This window comes from Callithrix jacchus, chromosome 1 (assembly GCF_049354715.1).
Source record: "Callithrix jacchus isolate 240 chromosome 1, calJac240_pri, whole genome shotgun sequence".
Lineage (NCBI taxonomy): Eukaryota > Metazoa > Chordata > Mammalia > Primates > Cebidae > Callithrix > Callithrix jacchus.
The window spans coordinates 118,493,231-118,516,482 of NC_133502.1; the positions used below are offsets into that span (position 1 = coordinate 118,493,231).

At 49.7% G+C, this 23,252-nt stretch overlaps 1 protein-coding gene and 1 long non-coding RNA gene across 2 annotated transcripts in view; one reads left to right on the forward strand and one right to left on the reverse strand.

Annotated features, from left to right (window-relative positions):
• Nucleotides 1–22,213, reverse strand: part of LOC144579320 (uncharacterized) — a 29,640-nt gene extending 7,427 nt beyond the window's left edge. The window contains exons 1-3 of the long non-coding RNA XR_013526663.1: nucleotides 22,022–22,213; nucleotides 20,214–20,357; nucleotides 1,383–1,427 (exon numbers count right to left, since the gene is read on the reverse strand). This is a non-coding gene — a long non-coding RNA (uncharacterized LOC144579320). The remainder of the gene's footprint in view (nucleotides 1–1,382; nucleotides 1,428–20,213; nucleotides 20,358–22,021) is intronic.
• Nucleotides 4,672–11,473, forward strand: LOC100406234 (spermatogenesis-associated protein 31A6-like). Its single transcript, XM_035305576.2, has 4 exons — nucleotides 4,672–4,915; nucleotides 6,014–6,107; nucleotides 6,665–6,725; nucleotides 7,237–11,473. Exons 1-4 carry the CDS (start codon nucleotides 4,685–4,687, stop codon nucleotides 10,799–10,801), a joined length of 3,951 nt encoding a protein of 1,316 aa, XP_035161467.1. The 5' UTR covers nucleotides 4,672–4,684; the 3' UTR covers nucleotides 10,802–11,473.
• Nucleotides 22,214–23,252: the final 1,039 nt, after the last annotated feature.

Here is a 23,252-nt window from a genome sequence, read left to right on the forward strand (position 1 = left end):
GTGAGGATATGATTTCCCTGACACAAAAATTAGACAAAGTATAGAAAAAGAAAACGCAAACTATCCACAATTTCTGGCAGAATAATCAATATAAAAGAACACATTCCAACTTATGAGGCCAGGGTTATCCTGATACCTAAACTAGAAATAGTACCAAAAGAAGGAAGGAAGGAAGGAAGGGAGGGAGGGAGGGAGGGAGGGAGGGAGGGAGGGAGGGAGGGAGGGAGGGGGGGAAAAAAAGAAAGATACCCTTCCTAAGTATGATACAAAAATCCTTAACAAAATATTAGCAAATATAAATAATTTAAAAGTATATACCACAATCAAGTGGCATTTATTCCACAGATGCAAGGCTGGTTCAATATTCAAGAATCAATCAATGTAATCTACCAAACCAACAGATTCAAGAAGTAAAATCACATAATCACATCGGTTGGTACAAAAAAAGCATTTAACAAAATTCAGCTCCCATTCATGATAAAACCCCAACAAGATTGTTTCAGAAAGTAGTCTTTGGAGCACTGATATTCTGTGAAAATTTGTGAGAAATAAAAATTCTCACATTCCATCCCATATCTACTAAATCAGAATCTGAATTCAAATGCAAGTAAAGTATCAGAAGCACTTTTCTCTAAGACAAAAACAGAAAAACTGTTTGTGCTCCTTCCTTCTCTCTCTCTCTCTCTCTCTCTCTCTCTCTCTCTCTCTCTCTCTCTCTCTCTCTCAACAGAGTTTTTCTCTTTTCGCCCAGGCTGGAGTGCAATGGCACGATCTTGGCTCACTGCAACCTCCAACTTCCAGGTTCAAGCAATTATCCTGCCTTAGACTTCTGAGTAGCTGGTATTACAAGTACCCACCACCACACCTGGCTAAATTTTGTATTTTTAGTGGAGATGAGGTTTCACCATGTTGGCCAGGCTGGTCTCGAACTCCCGACCTCAGGGAATCCACCCACCTTGGCCTCCCAAAGTGCTGGGATTACAGGTGTGAGCCACCGAGTCTGGCCTGTTGGTGCACTTTCAACAGGGTTACTGTTGAAGACTGTTCTGTCATTATCCATCTGAAGATCTCTCAAAAAATTTCTAAAACATCAAGAACTATGATAAATCACTTGTTAATAATATAAACCATATATCCAATGTCCATTATTGCTATGTCTTTCAGGAAGATCAGAGACAATTTAACAGTTCAAAGTTCACAACCATGTCAGACCATATATTATAAACTTGACCTGGGGTTGACAGTCTCGTCTTCATTTTCTCTGATCTTAGTTTTTATTTATCTAGTCTTGTCATCTTACTATAGAGATTGTTAGATGTCTCCTAAATCCACTAAAAGTAAAAGAAAGAAACAAATAAATAGATGAACAAATAAGAACTTACCAAGGACTTGGTCATTTTTGGCTCTTCAGACGAAGGGGCAGAGGTCTGAGAAAACAGATGGGCAGAGGTATAGATGGGAGAAGGAAGTGTGCCAGTGTCACCCATGGACACATACATCACTTAGTGCCCATGTACCTTACTCAAAAATTTATTTCTAGAGCTACAACATTAAAATGTCATCCCATCATCGCATATTATACAAAGATTTAAGTGCAAAAGTTTTACCATAAAATGGTTAATAAAAAAGAAAAATTAGATTATCCAACATGGTGGTTGTCAAAAAAAATTAGAAACATTTATATATCCAATAATTGTGGATTGCTTAAATATTTTATAAAATATCCAAAGGACATACTGTTCTATTACATTATCATACTATCTGATTTCACAGGCCCTTTAAGTTATCACCAACCCTGGTACCTAACTCCTCATTCTTACTCTTTAATCTGCTCTAAGTGTCCACTGCTACCCAGTGACTCTACTCCCAAAGCCATTACTGAAATCTCAGATTCACTGATTCCCATGCCTTGCTGCCCATGAGCCCTGAATCATTCATCCTACAATTCCTGATCAGAGAGCCTTCAATTCCTCTACTCTAATGGTCCTGGCTCCCTACCAATCAATCCCATGTCCCCATGACTGGCCTCCATGCCTGTATCTCCATTAGTCATCCTAAGAGTCCCAATCCTAGGCACACCTGTACCTGTACTGGTGCCTTAGTACACAAACACATCTCCCACTGCTGACAAAACTAGGCCATAAACTCCTCCACACACACAAACGGGAACTAAATCAATGAACAAGTCTGGGGAAATTATTGAATGCATAGGATAAATTTATAAATAGAAAACACTTCTAAGTGTGAAAAACCAGACTATTCAGAGAAAGAATGAAGGAAATAAGAAAACTCTTCATTTGCACTACTGAAAGTGAAATGATGTCAGAAACAGCAACTAAAAGATCACTCTTCTGTCAGGGCAAGAGAGAGATTTTCAGAAATAATAGCACTCGCAGAGAGTATCTCTATCTTTGAGAGAAATACCGGAAGAAGAAGTCCAAATAAATGTAAAATGAATCTCATGAGAAATCTTCAATTAGGAAAATACTGCTCAGTAATAATTCTTGCAAAATATATATAATTACAAAAAGGGACAATGTGACAATGGGATCAAGAGGCCACTAAAGAGAAAATTAATAATGTCCTATGATAAAACGTTCCTAATCATCGCAGGAAAAAACAGAAAAAAATGGGGTGCAGAATGGAAACAATGAGCAGAAATTTCATCCATCCAATCAAAATATATAAAGAAAAGGCAGAAAATAAAAAGAGCTAGAGAACATCAAATGGAAGGCATACAATCAGATAAATCATTATTACAATAAATAGAGGTAAAATTCTATCAACAGAGACTATAAGTTGGATTCAAAAAAAACAAAGGTATCTATTGTAAACAAATAGGTAATATAACATAGAAACAGATATGGGTACAAAATAAAGCTCTGGCCAAAGACACATCATCCAAATGCAATAAAAGTAAAAACCAGTGGCCGTGTAAGTATCAACGTGGCATTTTTTTATACATTCTCAATATTAATCTTATATATGTATGTATAATCTGCAAATATTTTCTTGCAATCCATGAGTTGCCTTTTCACTCTACTGATAGTGTCCTTTGATGGACAAAACACTTTTATTTTGATTAAATCTATTCTCTTATTGGCTGTGCTTTTGGTGGCTTTGATCCAACAAATCTTTGCAAAACCCAAATCACGAAACTTTTCCTTTATGCTTTAAGACCTTTATAGTTTTAAGTCTTATGTTGATCCAGTTTGAGTTAGTTTATGTATATATACTATGTATATATCCACATGCAAAGAGTGAGGTTGGGCTCTTATTTATACTATATATATATATACACCATATATATACATATAATATAGTATGTATCATATATAGTATATATATATATAAAGCATATAATATATATATATAGTGTGTATATATACATGTATATAAAGTATATAATATATATGCATATATACTATATATATACATACATTATATATGTTTTAAACATATATACAAATATATTTTAAAAAGCTCATCACTGATGATTAGAGAAATGTACACCCAAACCAAATATATATTATATATGCATTAGCAAGAATATATTAATCAGATATATATTATATGTTATTATATATGATGGTGTTTATATCATTATATATCTAAAGGAATATAAGTCATTCTATTACAAAAATACATGCACGTGTATGTTCACTGCAGCACTGTTCACAACAACAAAGACATGGAATCAACCCAAATGCTCATCAATGGTATACTGGATAAAGAAAATGCGGGGTATATATACACCATGGAGCACCATGCAGCCATGAAAATGAATCAGATCATGTCTTTTCAGACACAATGAAGCTGGAAGCCACTATCCTCAGCAAACTAACACAGGGACAGAATAGCAAATATTACATGTTCTCACTTATAAGTGGAAGCTGAACAAGACCATGTGGACACAGGGAGGAGAACAACACACACTGGCACTTGTTGGGGGAGGGCAGTGGTAGGGAGAGCATCGGGAAAAATGGCTAGTGCATGCTGAGTTTAACACCTAGGTGATGGGATGACAGATACAGCAAACTACCATGGTACACATTGACCCGTGTAAGAAAACTGCCTGTCCCGCACATGTACTCCAGAACTATAAAGAAAATAAACACACAAATAAAATTTTAAAAAATTATCTTAATTGTATGTGGGTAGGTCCCTTTGATTGAAAGTGAAATGGAAACAATAAAAAAAAAAAAAAACCTTACTATTCAAAATTTACAAAACTAAATAAGAGTAAAACAAATTTACATTTTGTCCCTGGATTGATATAAGACAAAAACATTGTGTGGGAAAGCTGGAGTTGAGGACGAATAAGATTCCGAGAATAAAAATCCCTGGTACATAATCAAAGTTTCAGAGTCAACTTCAGATTTTCAAGGATTATAAAATAGATAACCTCATACCACCGTCTCCAACAGATAAAAGGAACCAGATAATATCTGCATTCCAGGGAGAAAGAACAGAAAATTGGCTGAGTTCTGTCACTGACAAAACTTAGGGGGAAGGAGCAATCTGGAAGGTGGGAGGGTGGAGGGATCCTGGGCTTGAGGGGTGGGGAGGGGCTGTGCTTCAGCCTCCCCTTCTCGCTGCCCCTCCCCCATCAGAGGCCCTTTGTGATGTGAAGGCCCCAGCTCTGTGACACAGGCCTGGGCCCCAGTCCCTAGTCTGCAAGGGAATGCCCAGAGCTCAGTTGCTTGAAGGCAGCATACCTATTCAGATGAAGAATACTCCGTTTCCTCTAGAATTTCTTAGTGATTTGTGGATAAACACCCCCAGCTTTACACCATGGGTGTTGGATATCTTCCTCACCCTGGTATTTGTCGTGGAGTTATATTTCCTATTAGCCCCCTGCCTCTCTTACTTCCATCGTGATCCATCCTCAGCATCGCCCGGGGAGAAGAGAATGGTAAGGAGCCCTCATGCCAGACCCACACAGCACAATTCTCTCCTTTCTTTCTATTATTAGCTCTACTTTTCCAAATCCAGTGGAGAGACTTCTGCAATGGGATATGTCAGGAGAGACCAGAACATGGTCCTTCCAGGGAGAGACAGAACTGCCAGGGGTTGGTCGGGACTGGGATTTCCATCCCCAAGCTCTAAGCCCATCTGCAGGGGGAGCACAGGAGGTGTCAGGGCAAAACCAAACCCCAGGACTCAGTGGTGAAGACCAGTCAGGACATGGGGGAGGTCTCTGTGGGGGGGGGCGCTCATAAGCCCCTTCCTGGGGCAGGTGGCTGGGGGCCCAGCCTTGTCTGTCTGGGGTGACCTGGGGGCTGTGCTGAGCCTCCGAAACCCTCACACCTGGGCCTGGAGTCTCCTCTGATCTCCTGAGAAGCAGAATCCTACCTGACAGCTCAGGTGTGCCAGTGAACCTGAGCCTGGGTGTTTCTTGAGTAGAGGAGCACCTCTACCATTACTTACATTATATTATATATTATACATTATGTATATTATAGTTTACATATGAAATATATAGAATATATATATTTCCTCATATAGTAAATCCCTCTTTGTAATGGGTTTTATTGTTTGTTTGTTTTTTGAGATGGAGGCTCACTCTTGTCACCCTGGCTGGAGTGCAATGGCGATCTTGGCTCACTGCAGCCTCTGCTTCCCAGGTTCAAGCAGTTCTCCTGCCTCAGCCTCCAGAATAGCTGAGATTACAGGCAGGCACCACCACACCCGGCTAATTTTTGTTACTTTTAGTAGAGAGACAGGGTTTCACTATGCTGGTGAGGCCGGTCTCAAACTTCTGATATCAGGTGATCCACCCTTCTTGGCTTCCCCAAACGCTTGGATTACAGGCGCGAGCCACCACGACTGGCCCCCTCTTCGTGTTTTTCTAAGAAGAAAAGCAGTTTATCATCCACTTAAACATGAGTGGGAGGAAGCACACCGCTCCCTGAGCAAGACGAGAGAGCTGTGCGGTTCGTGAGCGCCGTGGCTGGACTGGGGGCGGAGAGCAAGAGCTGGTCTCAGCCCCCTGCCCTTTCTTGTCTCCCAGGATCACCTTCTCTCCCAGGGTCATCTTCTGTCCCAGTGTCAAGGTCAGTGGAAGGGGAGGTCCAAAGGCAGGAAGAAAAACTGCAGTCTGAAAGGTAAGGCTCTGCCAGGGCACACTAGAGTTCATTAGATCTTGTCTGTCCTGGAGAAAAGTGACTCTGTCTAAGGAAATCAATTGAAGAAGCCTGAGGTGGGGGCTCCTAGGAAGGAAATCAGAACCCCGGATCCCTCTCAGATTCCGTGCTGGCATGAAACCATGGTGGGCCAAGGACTGGGTGTTCCCCAGCAGGGCACAGTGTAGGGGGAGGAGACCAATGCCTGTCTGAATCAGGAGTGGGGTGAGGGGGCTGTGGATAGCTGTTCAACTCTGCTAAGGCTGATTCCTCTTTGAGACCACCCCAGTCCTTTCTCCACACAGGGCAGCTGTGAGGACTATGGGGATGGGGGGTCTGTGTGTGGAAGCCCTTTGTGGACAACAAAACCTTGCTCTCCGTGCCTCGCTATCACCATCCAGGCCATGTGGCCTTGGATACAGACATGTGGTTTCCAGGGTCTGACTCCCCATGGTCTTCCCTCAAGAAACATCCACTCAGTCTCCTGTGAGATCCCAGGCCCCTCCCTCACTGCCCTAACCCGGTCTCCTGATTTCCAGCTTCTAGAGACCCCCTGACAGACCTGGAGGGGATTCTGGACTTGCTTTCACAACTGCAGTGGTGAGGCACTTCCCCTTCCCTGCACCCTTCTTACCGGGCTGGGATTTGACCCCAGGGCCTTAACGGCAGCCTGGAGCTGACCTGGGATGGGGAGACCAGGGGAACAGAGGATGGGAGTAAAACCCTGGAGCAAGGGGTAGGAGAAGAATTCGGGAGTCTGGGTGCAGCACGGTGGAGGGGCATAAGAGGAGAACTGGGGAGTCTGGGTGTGGGGCGGTGGGGCATAGGAGAATTGGAGAGTCTGGGTGTGGGGCGGTGGAGGGGCATAGGAGAATTGGGCAGTCAGCATGTGGAGTGGTGGAGGGGCATAGGAGGAGAATTGGGAGGTCAGGGTGTGAGGCGGTGGAGGGGCAAAGGAGAATTAAGGAATCAGGGTGTGGGGCGGTGGAGGGACATGGGAGAATTTGAGGGTCTAGGTGTTGGGCGGTGGAGGGGCCGGGGCCCACGTGCCCACTATGCCCTATGGCCCTACCTGCTCCTGGCTGCAGCTTGTGCCTCCTGTCTCCTGCAGCATCCTGGGGCCGCATCCTGAGAAAGGCGACTTTGATCAGCTCTCTGGTCCAGATCCCCCCGGTGAGGAGTGCAAAAGAGCGCCTGATGGAGCCTCCCAGTCCCCTCAGAAGCCGATGCAAGATGCCACTCCCGTGCTTTCCCCATTAGCTTCCCTGGATCCTCAAACCCAGCATCCTTTGCCTCTGGTCTCCACCCCATCACCAGGCCCAATGGCCACCTCAGTCTCCCCTCTGAGTGCCTCCCAACGAGCAGAGCCTTCCCTTCCTCTGGAACACCCCTCACCAGAGCCACTTGCGCTTTTCGCTAACCCACCACACACCCCTGATCCTCTGGCCTGCTCTCCACCTCCTCCGAAAGGCTTCATTGCTCCTCCCCTGCGGGACTCCACTCTGACGACTCCATCTCACTGTGACTCAGTGGCGCTTCCACTGGGCACCATCCATCAAAGCTCATCTCCATGTGAGGATTTGGCGACTTCTGGCCCAGCCATCTCAGGCCTTGGCGGCTCAAGCAGTCACATCTCTGTGCCTGCATTCTGGTATCAGAAAACTACCAGAACCTGGTGTGTCTCCAACCCATCGGTCCAGCAAGATCATCTTTCCAGCCACCCACTAGAATCCTTGTCCTCAGGAGACCCCACAAACAGTCAGATGGAAGCTGGAAGCCCCTTTTTGCTCAGCTCTGATGGCCAGAATGTTGTGGGAATACAAGTCACAGAAAGAGCCAGTATCAACATTTGGGAGGAAAATGAAAAAGATGGATCATTTCCAAAACAAACAAACACGGAAAAGCATTTGAATTCTTTGGGGAATTTGGTGAAATCATTGAATGCTGAGCAGGACACCACAACCCTAAAACCTTTCTGGGACATGGAAGACTTGAAGCAATCATCCAGTCCTCAGAAGCTCTTGGATCCTGGAATCCTGAAGGAACATTTTCAGAAGAATTATAGTCAGCTTTTCTGGGGCCTACCCTCTCGGCACAGCGAATCCTTGGAGGCTAATGCCTGGGTGTCTGACAGATCTTATACTTTACAGTCTTCTCCTTTCTTGTTCAATGGCATTCCCAAAGTCCACCCAGTTCAAACAGAGACTACAATGTCTCCACTGCTTTACCAGGCCCAGCACCTGTCCCATCTGAGGCCTGAGTCCCAACCCTTTATTTCGCCCACACCCCAATTCCAGCTTTCACACGTGGCTCAGGCGGAGGTTCAGGCCCGTCTTCAATCCTCTTTCCCAATCCAATCTCCTACTTTTGCATCTCTGATTAATAATTCTGGAGTAGCTTGCCCTGCATCACAGAATAAGACGCAAGCTCTCACCTTACCTGAAATGCAGGGCCCTGAATGGTCTTCTAAACAACTAGAAGGTGGGTTGGCTTTACCCTCTAGGGCCCAAAAACCTCAGGATGTTTTTAGCGCCTCCACTCCTAACATTCCCCAGGGCAGCTTGACAGCAATCATTCCTGAGAACTTGCCAGTCAGTCCTGAACTCCGGAGCAACCTGGGAATGACCCAAGAGTCTCTGGATCTGATGCAGCTTCAGGAGAAATTGCCAGGGACAAGTCAGGCCGGGGGCAAACTCAGACCCTTGAAGTTCTCCAAGTCCACGGGCACAAGCAGCAAGGACATACAGAAGGTGATGTTCCAGCTAGAGAGTAATACGTGCACACCTCTGGGACAAATTCGGGGGCAGACCACACAAAATCTAGCCAGGTGCATGGAAAGCTTCCCAGGGAAGGTTCTGGGGGCAGAACCTCAAGTCTCTGAGGAATCGGAAAGAGACTTGAAGATGCCCTTGAGGAGAGACTTGGAAAGTGATTTATCAAGATGCACAGAGAGAAATCGTATAGAAAACATCCTGAAAGCCCACGTGGGCATAAAGTTGGGCCAGATTAATGAGGGCTTTATCCCCATTCGTGTGCGTCGATCCTGGCTTGCTGCCAACCAGGATTTTCCCCTGTCTAACACCCACATGAAGACCAGCAATCTAACACCCCCAAGAAGTGGAAGAGCCAGTGTGAACATATCCCAGGAGCTTTCCTCCCTCAATCCGTGCACTCAACAGGTGCTGGGACACCATATTGTGAGGTTGTGGGCCAAACACAACTGGAGCCTACCCCTCAGGGTCCTCAAGCCCATTAAGCTCTTTAAACTGGAAAAAGTTTCGTCCTTATCCCTAACACAGCTTGCCGGTCCCTCCTCAGCCACCTATGAATCTCAGCCTAGCTCAAAAGTTGAGAAAGTCACGTTCCTAAGAGGATCACCACCGGCAGGTCTGAGAGAGCAGGTGCTGACCAAAGCATTTGTTCAGACGCCAGACAGTCTTCTGGTGTCTTCACCCACATTTACGAAGTTCCAGATGGCCCCACAAGGGATCCCATCTTGGAATGCCCATGGGCCCTTGAAGCCTCCTTCAGCTGGACAGGAGGAAAGGTGGCCTTCTGAGCCCCTCACATGCAGCCTCACAGGCAGCACCCAGCAGAGCAGGAGCTTAGGAGCCCAATCTTCAAAGGCTGGAGAGACCATGGAGGCAGCGCCACAATCCAGAGTCCCCTTGGGAGCCTTTATGCTGGCAAACCTCCAAGCCACACGTAAGGATATGAGTGGTTCAGAGGCTCCACGGACCAGTAAAGGCTCTCAACTCCCTAACTCAGAGACCCAGCCTCAAGTCTGTGGCGCCGTTGTGCTCCCTCCAGATGGTTTTACTGACATTCCCCTTGCTACAGAGAGTTTGGCTTCTCAAGTGTCCCACGGCCGTCTCCAGAGCATGCCTACTGGGAACATGCAGGCTTGCCGGGAGCTACATGACCTTATGGCAGCCAGAAGGAGAAACCTGGGGTACAAGGAGCCCAAGAACCCGAAATGTCAAGGCTCATGCAAGAGCCAGAGCCGGATGTCTACCCCTACTCACAACAGTGAGAACCCAGCGAAGCCCAACTTAGAAAAACGTGAAGAAAGGCTTGAAGAACTGAGGACTCCCCAACTCACCCCAGTCAGGAAAACAGAAAAAACCCGTCAGGATGAAGGCCTCCGGCTGCTGCCGTCAAAGAAACAGCCTCCTTCAATAAGTGACATCGGAGAAAACATCAAACAATTCTTTCAGCAGGTCTTTTCAGTGAAAAAAAGCAAGCCAGTTCCAGTCACTGCCAAGAGCCAGAAAATAGTGAAAAACAGATCACATGTGTACAGCAGCTGTGCTGAAGCTGAGGGGCTCACAGCAGCAGCTGGACACATGCTGGAGAAAAAAATGACACTTTGCCGTGAGCATCGTGCCTCTAATGTAAATCAGCACAAACAGGAGTTCCAAGCCCCAGTTTGTGGGTTTCCCTGCAACCGCAGGCACCTCTTCCACCCGGAACACAGCACAATGCTGGGCTATGCAGCCAGCAGTCAACAAGCCACTCTCAAGAGCCAGAGTTACCCCAACAGAGAGAAGCATATCACAGATCAACAGTCCTTGAAAAGTGTCCGGTGCAATAACGAGCAACGGGGCCAGGACAGCCCCAACTCTTGCTCCCCAAGAAGGCTGTCTCCCCAGTCAGCTCCCCTCAGGGCAGACTGAAGACAGAACATTTAATATTCCAAAATAAATAAATATCTCTTTTTTCTTCCCCCATGAAAGGATAATGGCTTTTATTTGTGTCGTGCTTGGTGTGGGCTTGTTTTCTAGAAGTGACAGGACATGGAGGGATTCTGAGAGTGGTGTTGTAAGCCCACCTTCATCCTGAGTTCCTTCCCTGAAACTTAGGTTTCCATAATACTGTCTTTACACAAACAACAAAAAATTCTAAAAACAAGATGAGAACACCTACGGAGATCCCACTCAGAGATATGGTTCAACCCATCTTTCTACTACTTACTCTCTACCTCAAACGTTATGCAGCTGTAGGAAGAAGGTTTGCAGAGATGTCATAGGACTGAATATCTCCATGCAGGCTCCAGGAACTGCCACGGACAAGTAGCTTCATGTGTCACAAAATAGTGGAAGCTCAGGTGGGAGAGTGTGGGCCCTGAGTTCAGAAGCCAGGGAAGTCTTGACCCTGGATATCCTGGGAGAGAGTAGATAATGCCTGCCATTTGGGAAGCCCCTTCTCTCCCTCGCAAAGGCTGGGATGGCGATGGGCCCTCTTAGCTCAGCCTACATACAAAGCACAGAGTCCCCATCCCACTGCCTCTCCCTTTCTTGCACTCTGGAGTGGGGGTGGGGACAGACCTTCCAGCACTGTGGATGTAAAAGTGGGGGGGTGTGGGGAGGCCTTCATGGAGGCTGCTGAGGACCATGAGCTCCCCTGCCCAAAATGAGTGAATGACCCTGCTCCTGGGTCACCTGCCTTTGTCTGTCTCACCTATGTGTGTCTCAGCTTCAGAGAAGTAGTTCTGGGTAAATGGGGCAGGGCATGCCTATGTGTGCAGAGGCTTCCAATGGTGGGACTCTGCCTCCTTTTCAATTCTTTGTCTGCATCCCGCTGTAGTTCTACAAAGTGGTGTGAGGGCTCCGTAGGCGGTGCCATGACCTGGGAGCCTCTGACATTCCAACCCCTTCCACAGGCATAGAGGGGCCTATGGCTCATCCTGGCCCCACTCCAGGGTCTGTCCCTGTTCCAGCTCCCAGACCACAGACCTAAAAACGCATTTACCCCCAACACAGAGGGCCAGACCAGTGAGAAAGCAAAGTGAATAAGGGAAGATGAATTTCTTAACATCTTTAGTAAGCTTGCACATGATAACCTACTGATTTTTTTTTTTTTTTTTTTTGAGACAGTTTCACTCTTTTGCCCAGGCTGGAGTACAGTGGTATTATCTCGGTTCACTGCAACTTCCAGTCCCTGGGTTCAAGTGATTCTCCTGCCTCAGTTTTCCAAGTAGCTGTGATTACAGGCACCCACCACCACACCTGGCTAATTTTTTACATTTTTAATAGAGATGGGGTTTTGCCATGTTGGTCAGGCTGGTCTCCAACTCCTGACCTCCAGTGATCTACCAGCCTTGGCCTCCCAAAGTGCTAGAATTACAGGCATGAGCCACCATGCCCGGCCTACCTATTGAATTTTTAAAAGGATGTGTTGACGATAGGTGAAAAAGCAAGGACTAGAGAACCCCAGGCATGACTTGGGAGTCTGGTGACCTTTAACATACAGGTAGCCCCAGGACTGCCCCCAGGGGAGAGGTGGTGACTTAGAAGGACCCCAGCAGCTGAGCTGAGGTCACATAGCAAATCTCCCCCGGCTCCTGAGGTCCTTTCTTGCCCCACAGACCAGTAGGGGAAGAGGCAGGCAGGCAGGCAGGATTTGAACACACAAGGCAGCTGGAAGTGACCTGTCCAGAATGGGCAGGGGGTGCGCACGGCAGGAGCCATCCCTACTCTATCTCCCTCTGCTTTCAGCACCGCTTCCTCCTCTCTGGGCCCTCTCTGTATGGGAAAGCAGGAGGTCCCCACAAATCAGGGAGAGGAGTGTGAGGTCTCTAGAGGCAGTTTCCGTACCTTGCGCACATACAGGCGCGCAGGAGGCCCAGTTCTGGGGGCCTCGTTCCCATGGTGGAGAGAACCGTGCCAGGCAGTGCCACTGATTTAGATGAAAATGGAAATGGCCCTGCCCCCAGCATGTGGAACTGGTTGGCACTTGGGGTAAAGGGGGGCAGTAAGCAACAGTCCCCAGCATGTGGCCTGTCCTAGGGCCAGGTCTGTCTGGGGCCCAGATGACTGAGGCAGCCTCCAAGGTGGACCCAGCAGTGACAGCAGAGCCAGGACCAGCAGGAGGGGCTGGGACCTGGAGCAGAGATCAGCTCCGGTCCCCTTGGGGAGCTCAGGAGAGAGTCACAGAGCTGGGACCCTGACTGCTGAGGATGGGCCATGCCTGGCTGCTGCTGGGTTCCCTCAGGAAACCGATAGGCGAGTTCTGGGACATGGAGGAGCTGGATGTGTGGACCCCATGGCTCAGGCCAGGAGAAGCACCACAGGAAACACTGGCCGACCAACAAGAACATAGGAAGGCGCAAGCAAGCCCTTATCCCTCCACTACTCAGTCTCCCATGGGGTGCAGCGAGGCCAGCAGTGGAGACCACAGAGACCTCCCACAGAAACCTCACAGAGACATCTCGTACAGAGAGCCCACCAGGACCGCTCACTGCCACAGAGAGAGACACACTGCGGCCTCCAGAGAGCCCACAGAGACCTCATAGTGCCCCACAGAGACACAGCACTGAGATTCCCAGAGTCCTCACACAGACCCCTTCAGAGAACCCCACAGAGACCACACTGACAGACTTCATTCAGTCCCACAGAGGCCTCCTGCAAATTTCAGAGACCTTTCTTGGTTCTCACACAGAGGCCTCACACCTGACAAAGGCCTCAGAGACTTTACACAGAATCATAAAACAGAAAACTCATGCAAAGACTCATGCAGCTCACCTCGTGATCTGCCTGCCTCAGCCTCCCAAAGTGCTGGGATTACAGGCGTGAGTCACCTAGCCCAGCCTCTCTTTTATTTTTAAGTTGGAGTCTTGCTCTTTCACTCAGGCTGGAATGTGGTGGCATGATCTCAGCTCACTGCAATCTCCAACTCCAAGGTTCAAGTCATTCTCCTGCCTCAGCCTCCCTAGTAGCTGGGATACACGTATGCACCACCACGTGGGCCAAGCTAATTTTTGGTATTTTTAATAGAGACGGGTTTTTACCATGTTGGCCAGGTTGGTCTCAAACTCCTGACCTCAACTGATTCACCTGCCATGGCCTCCCAAGTTACTGGGATTATAGGCATGAACCACCGCACCCAGACTGGTCTTGTAATTCTCTCTGGGCACCCTGGCCCTGTGAGCTGGAGGAGGGCAGGTGGGGCCAGGCCCCGAGCAGCCCCTGATAGTTGTTGAGTGAATGAGTAGGGGTGGGGAGAGGAGGGAGAGGAGGCTGGAGAAGGCACCCAGGATGTGTTTCTCCTACCCCCCAGCCTTGTCAGGCCTCCATGTCCTGCTGAGCTCTTGCATGGTGGTCCTTTCCCACTTACAGCTCACTGCCTTAGACTAGGTCCCAGCCAATGGCCCAGAAGCATCCTCCCTGTTCTTACCCAGTATGACCTAGATGGAAGCCAATAAGCACATGGAACGAGCATAGCCCTGAGGGGTCAAAAATGTGTGAGGAAGAAAGGGAGGGAGGGAGGGAGGGAGGGAGGGAGGGAGGGAGGGAGGGAGGGAAGGAGGGAGAAAAGAAGGCACCCGAGGGAAGGAGGGAGGCAGGAAAGAAGGAAGGAAGGGAGGGAGGGAGAGGGCAATAAATGACTGCACATACAAAGGAATGAGTGAATGAATGCCCAAACCAAGAAATGAGTGAATGAATGCACACACAAAGGAATGAATAAATAGACACACCAAAAAATGAATGAATGAATGAATGAATGCACACAAAGGAAAGAGCCAATGTATGAACATGCCACTTGTGGGGCGTGAAGAAACCTGAAGAGACCCCCCAGTTGAGGGGGCCCCACATTGTGTCCTTGCTGCTGAGGGACCTGGACATGCCGATGCATGGAAGAAGGGCTTGGGCTTGGAATGAATTGGCTCACAGGTGACTCATCAAGTGTCACAAGTAACCCTGAGCAGCAGGCTTCCCCTCCCGAGCCTTAGCCCCACCAGATGTAACATGGATTAGAAGAGCGACTTCATGGCGCTTTTCTGAAAATTCAGTAGGTGAAACTTGGTGGCTCATGCCTGTAATCCCAGCACTTTGGGAGGCCAAGGCAATTAGATCACTTGAGCCCAGGAATTCAAGACTAGGCTGAGAAACAGTGAGACCCTGTTTTTGTTAAAAAAAAAAAAATGAAAATTCAATGGGGTACCGGGTGTGCCAGTTCTAGAGCTGTGATATTTATTTGGTTCAACCCAAGCCACTTCAAACAACTGAGCCCCACCAGCCAGTGGGCCAGGCCTCTCAGTGTCACTCTGGCTGAGGGTATGTGTGTGTCTCTCCTTCCTTTAACTGTCCTCATTCTTTCCATCACGTGTGCGTGTGTGTGTGTGGTCTTTTCTCTCTCATACACACACACCTGTCAAATTTGCACACTCTGACACACAGACACACAGTCATATTTCCTTTAAAAATTTTTTTATTTTTAGAGGCACAATCTTGCTCTGTCACCCAGGCTGGAGTGCAACGGCACAATCACAGATCACTGCAGCCTTGAACTCCTAGGCTCAAGCGATCCTCCTGACTCAGCCTCCTGAGTAGCTGGGACAACAGGCATGCATCCCCATGCCTGGCTAATTTTTTTTTGGTAGAGGTGGGGTCTTGCCCAGGCTGGTACACTCCTGCTTCTGTATGTATGTATGTATGTATGTATCCTCTTTTTTGAAAATGTTTCCATTGAATCTTTCTTTAAGCATGGACTTTTCTGAAGCTCTGGGGACACCTGGAAGAGTAAGGGAGGGTTCTGGATACCCCCTAGGACCACATTGGCCCTGGGTGCATGACAAGCCCAGGCAGGAGAAACAGACCCTGCTGAGGGGTCTCCTCTTTGCCTCCTCCCTAGCTTCCAGCTGGGTGGTCTCCTCGGTTCACTGCCGGCCAGGGTCAGGCAGTTCATGGCCAAGCCCACTGCTATGTCATCATTCGAGGGGGAAGGGGCTTGAAGGCTGTGTCATGGGGTGATGGGAACCTGGATTTAGTTGGTATGACCTGAGCTCAGGTTTCAGCTTTTCCACATCCTGGTGGCGGGGCCTTCAGGTGGGAATTCTTCCTCCGCAAAATGAGAGCTTGTGACAATTAAACTGGCCCCGGCATTTAGGAAACAGCCCTGTGATGTAGATTCATGCTCTCATGACCCAATTACTTCCCAAATACAAAAAATTAGCTAGGAGCAGTGGTGGGCACCTGTAATTCCAGCTACTCAGGAAGCAAAGACAGAAAATTGCTTGAATCCAGGAGGCAAAGGTTGCAGTGAGCTGAGATGGTGCTACTGCACGCCAGCCTAGGCAACAGAGCAAGGCTCTGTCTCACGAAAAAAAAAAAAAAAAAAAAAAATGAAAAAAAATGAAATAGGAGGAGATGAAAAGGAATACATGTAACATAGGCAAGGACTTCATGACTAAAACACAAAAATCGTTGGCAACAAAAGCCAAAATAGACAACTGGGACCTAATTAAACTCCAGAGCTTCTGTACAGCTAAAGAAACAATCAACAGAGTGAACCAGCAACCAACAGAATGGGAAAAAATTTTGCAATCTACCCATCTGACAAAGGGCTAATATCCAGAATCTACAAAGAACTGAAACAGATGTACAAGTAAAAAGCAAACAAACCCATCCAAAAGTGGGAGAAAGATATGGACAGACACTTTTCAAAAGAAGGCATATACAAGGCCAACAAACATATGAAAAAATGCTCATCATCACTGATTATTAAAGAAATGCAAATCAAAACCACATTGAGATATCATCTCACGCCAGTCAGAATGGCGATCATTAAAAAATCTGGAGACAACAGATGTTGGAGAGGATACGGAGAATGGAACACTTTAACACTGCTGGTGGGAGGGTAAACTAGGTCAACCATTGTGGAAGACAGTGTGGTGCTTCCTCAAGGATCTAGAAATTGAAATTCCATTTGACCCAGCAATCCCATTACCGAGTAATATACGCAGAGGATTATAAATCATTCTATTATAAGGACATGTGCACACATATGTTCATAACAGCACTGTTTAAAATAGCAAATACCTGGAACCAAACCAAATGCCCATTGACAATAGACTGGACAAGGAAAATGTGGCACATATACACCATGGAATACTATGCAGCCATAAGAAATGATGAGTTCATGTCATTTGTAGGGACATGGATTAATCTGGAAACCAGCATTCTCAGCAAACTGGCACAAGAACAGAAAATCAAACACCACATGTTCTCACTCATAGGCAGGTGGTGAACAGTGAGAACACATGGACACAGGGAGGGGAACATCACACACTGGGGTCTGTTGCAGGGGCCAAGGGAGGGACAGCAGGGGACGAAGGGGAGGTTGGGGAGGGATAACATGGGGAGAAATGCCAGATGTGGGTGAAGGGGGTGGGATGGAGGCAGCGAACCACATCCCCATGTGTGTACCTATGCAACAATCCTGCATGATCTGCAAATGTAACCCAGAAGCTAAAGTACAATTAAAAAAAAAAAATATTTGGAAGGAATCAAAAAGCATTTAAATATCCACATGAAGGTATTTATCAGCGAGACTGATACCACAAAGAAAAGAAAATCAAATCAGTGATATTAAGAATACACTGGAGAAGTCCTCCAAGAATGTAGAGGAAAAGGATAACAGAATGAAAGTGATGACGACGAGAGTGTGAAACCCAATTTTAAAACTCCAAGATTAATACAATAAAATTTTCAGAATAGAGTAGAACAACAAACTAATGAAAAAAACAACAACAAAGAGTACATTTTTTCTTGACTTTTAAAAAAAAATCATGTTCTATAAAAAGAAATCCTCACATAGACATATCCTGGCAGAATATGTATTGAAATGCTGGAAAACTTTAAACCATTCTGGGATCTGAGAAAAGCACTTAGAAATGAATGAAAATCAGGCTGACCCTGGCTTTTCCTCTGTGATAGAAAATTCAGAGAAACACTAGAATACCATCTACATAGTTGAGGGAAAGGGTTAGAAACCCAAGTTAACCAGAGATTTTGAAAACACACTTGCGTAGTCCGACATCTGTGAAAATAACATACTTGGCTGTTTTTGCTTTGAGAGTACATATCACCAATGAGCAGCTTAAGAAAAATATTACTTTAGTTCAACCATTATGGAAGACAGTGTGACAATTCATCAAGGATCTAGAACCAGAAATACCATTTGACTGGGATGAGTGTGGTGAGGAAGCAGCAGGGGCAAAGGTCCTGGGGTGGGTGTGGTGAAGAGGGAGCAGGGGCAAAAGCCCTGGGGTGGGTGTGGTGAAGAGGGAGCAGGGGCAAAGGCCCTGGGGTGGGTGCAGTGAGGAGGCAGCAGAGGCAAAGGCCCTGGGGTGGGTGCGGTGAGGAGGCAGCTGGGGCAAAGGCCCTGGGGTGGGTTTCGTTAGGCAGCAGCTGGTAAATGTCATCAGCCTGGTGTTCAAGGCATGGCCCAGTTCCCCCAGTCCACTCCCCCAGGGGCTCAAAGGTCTCAGCCTTGCACGAGAGATTTCCCAACTTTCCAAACTTGTCAGCCCTCGAGGTTTGTCTTCCTGGGTGGGTTTCTGCTGTGCCTGAGAGGTGGCCCAGGGCCACGTGACAGGGGGAGAAACTAGCCCAGCAGGCCTGGGTTTGCCTACCACTCTGCCTCTCACTTGCTGTGTGACCTGAGGCAAGTTACCAGACCTCTCTGAATGTTTTCCTAGCGGAGCTTTTGATACATGCCTGGTGTGGGGTGTGCAGTCAGGAAATGCTGTTTCCCCGCCACTTTTCAATGTTTCCTCTTCTAAGCCGACATTTAAAACAGTTCCCACAGGCTGGGCGCAGAGGCTCACGCCTGTAATCCCAGCACTTTGGGAGGCCAAGCAGTAAGTGCCCCATGGGCAACAGATGTGCTGCCTGGGAAGCAATGCTGGGGGGCTGTGCCCACTTGAGCAGATGGTCAAGATGAGGCGGGCACCAGTTTAGCCCAGCCACAGACAAAGCTGCTGAGGCTCTGTGCCTCTGTGCCTGCCTGGCACAAGATATGGAGCCAGGACTGAGGGGGCCTCTGTGCTCTGGGCTGACCAAGGATGAGACTGGGGCATGCTGGAGAGAGAGCTGACTCCCGACAACCCGGGCTTTGTGTGGAGCAGGTAAGGGAGCCCCCCCCACCACTTGTCTCCCCATGCCAGTGGTACAGCGACCAGAGCCTGCAATCTTCACTCTGGGTGTGAGCCAAGAAAGAACGGACCCTTCGGCTGGTGCACTAGGCAACCTTCAGGCTATCTGGGACCATCTCAGACAGCCTCTGCTCTGGGATCAGCTGCCACAGCAACCTGCAAATGGCATGGGGCAACAGCGGTGGCATCCCTGGACATTGACCCCAGTAGCATGGAACCCAGGACCAGATACTGCCACAGTCAGCCAGCAGGTGCAGGAGGGCAGGAGGCGCTCAGTCACAACTCTGTGGCTGCACAGTGCCCAGCGCCTGCAAACCTGTGCTCTGGGCCAGGCCTAAGGAAAAGTGGACACTAGGGTGGGATGGCAGTACACTCCCCGACCCCCACACCCTCGGGGAGCAGCCCCGCAAGAATCTGCCATGGGCTCAGCCACAGCTGCAACCTGGAAATGGTGCAAGTCAGTATCAGTGGCAACCCCTGGCCCTGTCCTCCCCTACCAGCAGCAGGAATCCCAGGGCCAGATGTCACCATGGTGCCTAATTTAGGTGGTTGGCGGCGCAGCTACAGGGTGATGGAAACCGGCGCTCAGACTCATCCTGGGTGCTGCAGTGGGCCCAGAGCCCGCGACCCCACACTCTGGGCTTGGACCAAGGAAGCACGGATCTTAGGGTGGTGGGGGGCGACTCCCAGGCTGTCTGAGACTAGCCCTGCAGCCTCCCGTGCATTCTGCTGCAGCTGCCACTTAGAGATGGCATTCGGCAGTGTGGTGGCAACCCCTGATCCTGCCCGCTTCCTCTAGCAACGCGGACCTAAGGGCCAGACCCTGCTGCGGCGCCTAAATCAGGCCCCGCAGCAGGAGGAGGACTGGAACTGGCGCCCAGTCCTATCCCAGTGGCTGTAGGGTAACCAGTGCCTGCAACCAGCGCCCTGGACCAGGGACAAAAAGGAACAGAAAAACGGAAACCAGCACTGCCACCCTACGGCTCAACTGTAGCTGCCACCTGCGCATGGCGCATCAGAAGCAGTGGCAACCCCAGCACTGCCTGCCATAACAGCAGGGGGTGACCCAGGGACCAAGGCCGCCTCAGAGGCTGCCACCTGGCCACCTCTGCACCCGTCCCTGCCCTGGTGGCAGCCAGCCACACTCCTACCTCTCCAGCACTCTGCAGTCTCCGTTGCTGCCACCCACTGCAGCGAGGCGAGCCGTGGTGCCACAGGGTCCAGCCTCCAGCATGCAGCAGATAGCTCTTCCTTCTGGTGGCATGGAGCAGCTGGGCAGGCAAAGCCAGAAAAGCCTAGAATGGGACACAAGAGAATGGCAGCATTAGACCCCCACCTTGTCATGCTGGCCACTGGGTGGCATGGGCCAGTTTCAGTGAAGGCACTTACACCCACCCTCCAAAGGCCACAGCATCTCTTTTTGGCCCAAACTGGCTAGGGAGTAGAGACTGGAGACAACATGGTGCCTGGGCTTCGCTCCATAGGAACCACTGGGACCACCCAGGCTGTGCTCGGGAAGCAGGAGCAGCAGAAACTCAGCCCTAGCCGGCCCTCCCCACCCATGTGCTGGTTCCCATTCCTGAGACCTCCACCCACAGGGCCCTGTCACCCCATGGTGTCTGCTACAGAAATGTGTGCCCGCCACACAGCAGCAGATGGCCCTTTAGAGTTTAGAGTCCGGGGAGAGGAGGACCACTCCTCTCTCAAGAGACCACCGCTGTCACTGAAACCTCCATCATCTGCCACCGGCAGTGCAGCTTCCGACAGAGCCCCTAACCCGCTGCCACAGGCAGTGTAGCCCCAGGATAGCGCCAACACCCCATCCCCCACCCCTGGCAGTGTAGCACGTCATGGCAGCCCCTAACCTGCCCCTGCTTAGACACTGCAGCACTCGATGGCACCCGCAAACCACCCCCCTACCATGGGCAGCACAGCCCGGGATAGCACCCCAACAGGCTCCCTAGGGTCGGCAGTGTAGCCACAGATAGTGTCCCCAAGCAGATCCCCACCACAGGCAGTGGTGCCCCCATATGGCACCCAAACCACCCCTCACTGCGGGCGCTGCAACCCTGAATAGTGAGTGCCCTAACTCACTTCCCGTCAGGAACAGTGCAGCCCTGGATAGCGCCCCCAACCAACTCCCTGCCTTGGGCAGTGCAACCACCGATAGCACTCCAAACTCCCTCTCCACCTTGGGAAGTACCCCCATGGCTAGCTCGGGTAGCCCCTGATAGCGCACCCAACCTGCCCCTGCCACAACCCACGCGGCCCAGAATAGCACACTCACCCGCTCTTTACCAGGCAGCGCAGATCCCTGAGAGCACCTGACCCACCGGCCCCCTCCCCACCACTCAGGCTGTGTATCCGGCCCCAAGAGTGCCCCCACCAACCCTCTACCCCACTCCACAGGCAGTCCAACCCTGTGTAGCTCTCCCGACAAGCCCCCCAACCTCTGTCTCAGTGTAGTCCCCATGTCGCCTTTAACACCACCCCTCCCCCCCAACAGCAGTCTAGCACCCCCTAAACCATCCTCCATCGCCAGCATTGCAGCCCCAGACAGTGCCCCCAACCCACTCCCTATGTGGGTGATGCAGCCTTGGATAGTGCCCCCAACCAGCTCCCAGACACAGGCAATGATGTCGTGGATCTCACACCCGCCACTGGGGGCAACGTAACACCTGACAGCACCTGGAACCCATCCCTCGCCGCTGACAGTGCTGCACCCCATACTGCCACCAACCCATCCCAGACAAAGCAGGGAGCCACGGAGAAGGAGCAGGGAAGTCTGGAGGATTCCCCGTGGGGTACAAGTCCCTGCCGTTTAACACAGAGACCTGTCTCATCCTCCACCATCACGTTGAAGCCACCACGGCTTCTCCAAATAAACTCGCTCTGACCGCGCCGCCGCCTACACAGACTTCCCTCCGGCCGGGCTGGGGCCGCCATCGCAGCCGCTGACCTCTCTGTGGCTGGGCCGGGCAGCCGCCTACACTGACTTCCCTCTGGCCGGGCCGCCGCCGCCGCCGCCGCCGACGACGACTTCTCAAGGGTCGCCGCCATCGCCATCGCGCCACCGCCGACTTCTCAAGGGCCGCCGCCGACTTCTGGAGGGCTGAGCCCGGGGAGCCGCCGCCTACACTGACTTCTCTCTGGCCAGGCAGGGCGGGCTTCCGTAGGGGCACACACGCTGACAGGCCCTCGCCTCAAGGCGGAAGCACCACACCCTCTTAAAGGGGCCGCAGCTCAGCCTGGCTAGAATAGCTTCGAGTTGGATGAGAACAAGTTTTAGGTTAGCCAATCAGACCATAGAAATAAAGCCCAATTAGAGTAGATCTTGAAGTTTGCTCTCATCCAATCCGAACATGTAGTGTAGGAACCCAGTCTATAAAGGATGGCAAGCGGGTGCTCGCCATTTCAGACACGGGCCCACCTGCTCCGAGCTGGCTTCGAGGAGAAATGGGAGTAGCCGGCCACCGCCCATGCTGGAGGCTAGAGTCTGCCATATGGGCTCCTCTCGCCTCGCTGTTGCCGTTGTTGGCACTGACGGAGACTACAGCGCAGCAGAAAGATAAGATGGCGGGATGGGTTCACCATCTTGGCCCACACAGCCTTAGGCATGGGGGACGACTTGGCAGTGACCTGCCCCATGGCAGTGGGCACTATCCAGGGTGTCACTGCTGGTGTTTCGGGGGCTGGTGGTGGGAGGTTATTTGAGGCGCCACAGCCTGCGTAGGGGAGAGGGTTGGGGGGCCCTTTCCTGGGGCGTGCTGCCCATTGCTGGGGGCTGGGATGGGGCCTGTCCCAAGCGGTACTGCCAGCAGCAGTGGTGCTCCTATTTGAGGTCCGGCAATGGCTCCTCACTGGTCTCAGGAAAAATCTGTACTTTTTATTCTTACCTACACAATCTGGTTCTGTCCAACTTTGTGTTGTGTCTCTGTGCTCCTTGCTCACTATACTCCATCCGCCCTAATATTCCAGCTTCTTAAACATGCTAAGTTCACTCCTATTGACAACTGAATGCAATGTGGGATCCTGGATTAGATCTTAGCCCAGAATAGGTCTTCAGAGGAAGAACTGGCAAAATGTGAATAAGGTCTCTGGTTTCGTGAATGGTAGCGTATTGATGTTCATTTCCTGCTTTTGATCATTGGAGTGATAGTGAGACATTAACATTTGGGAAAACACAATAA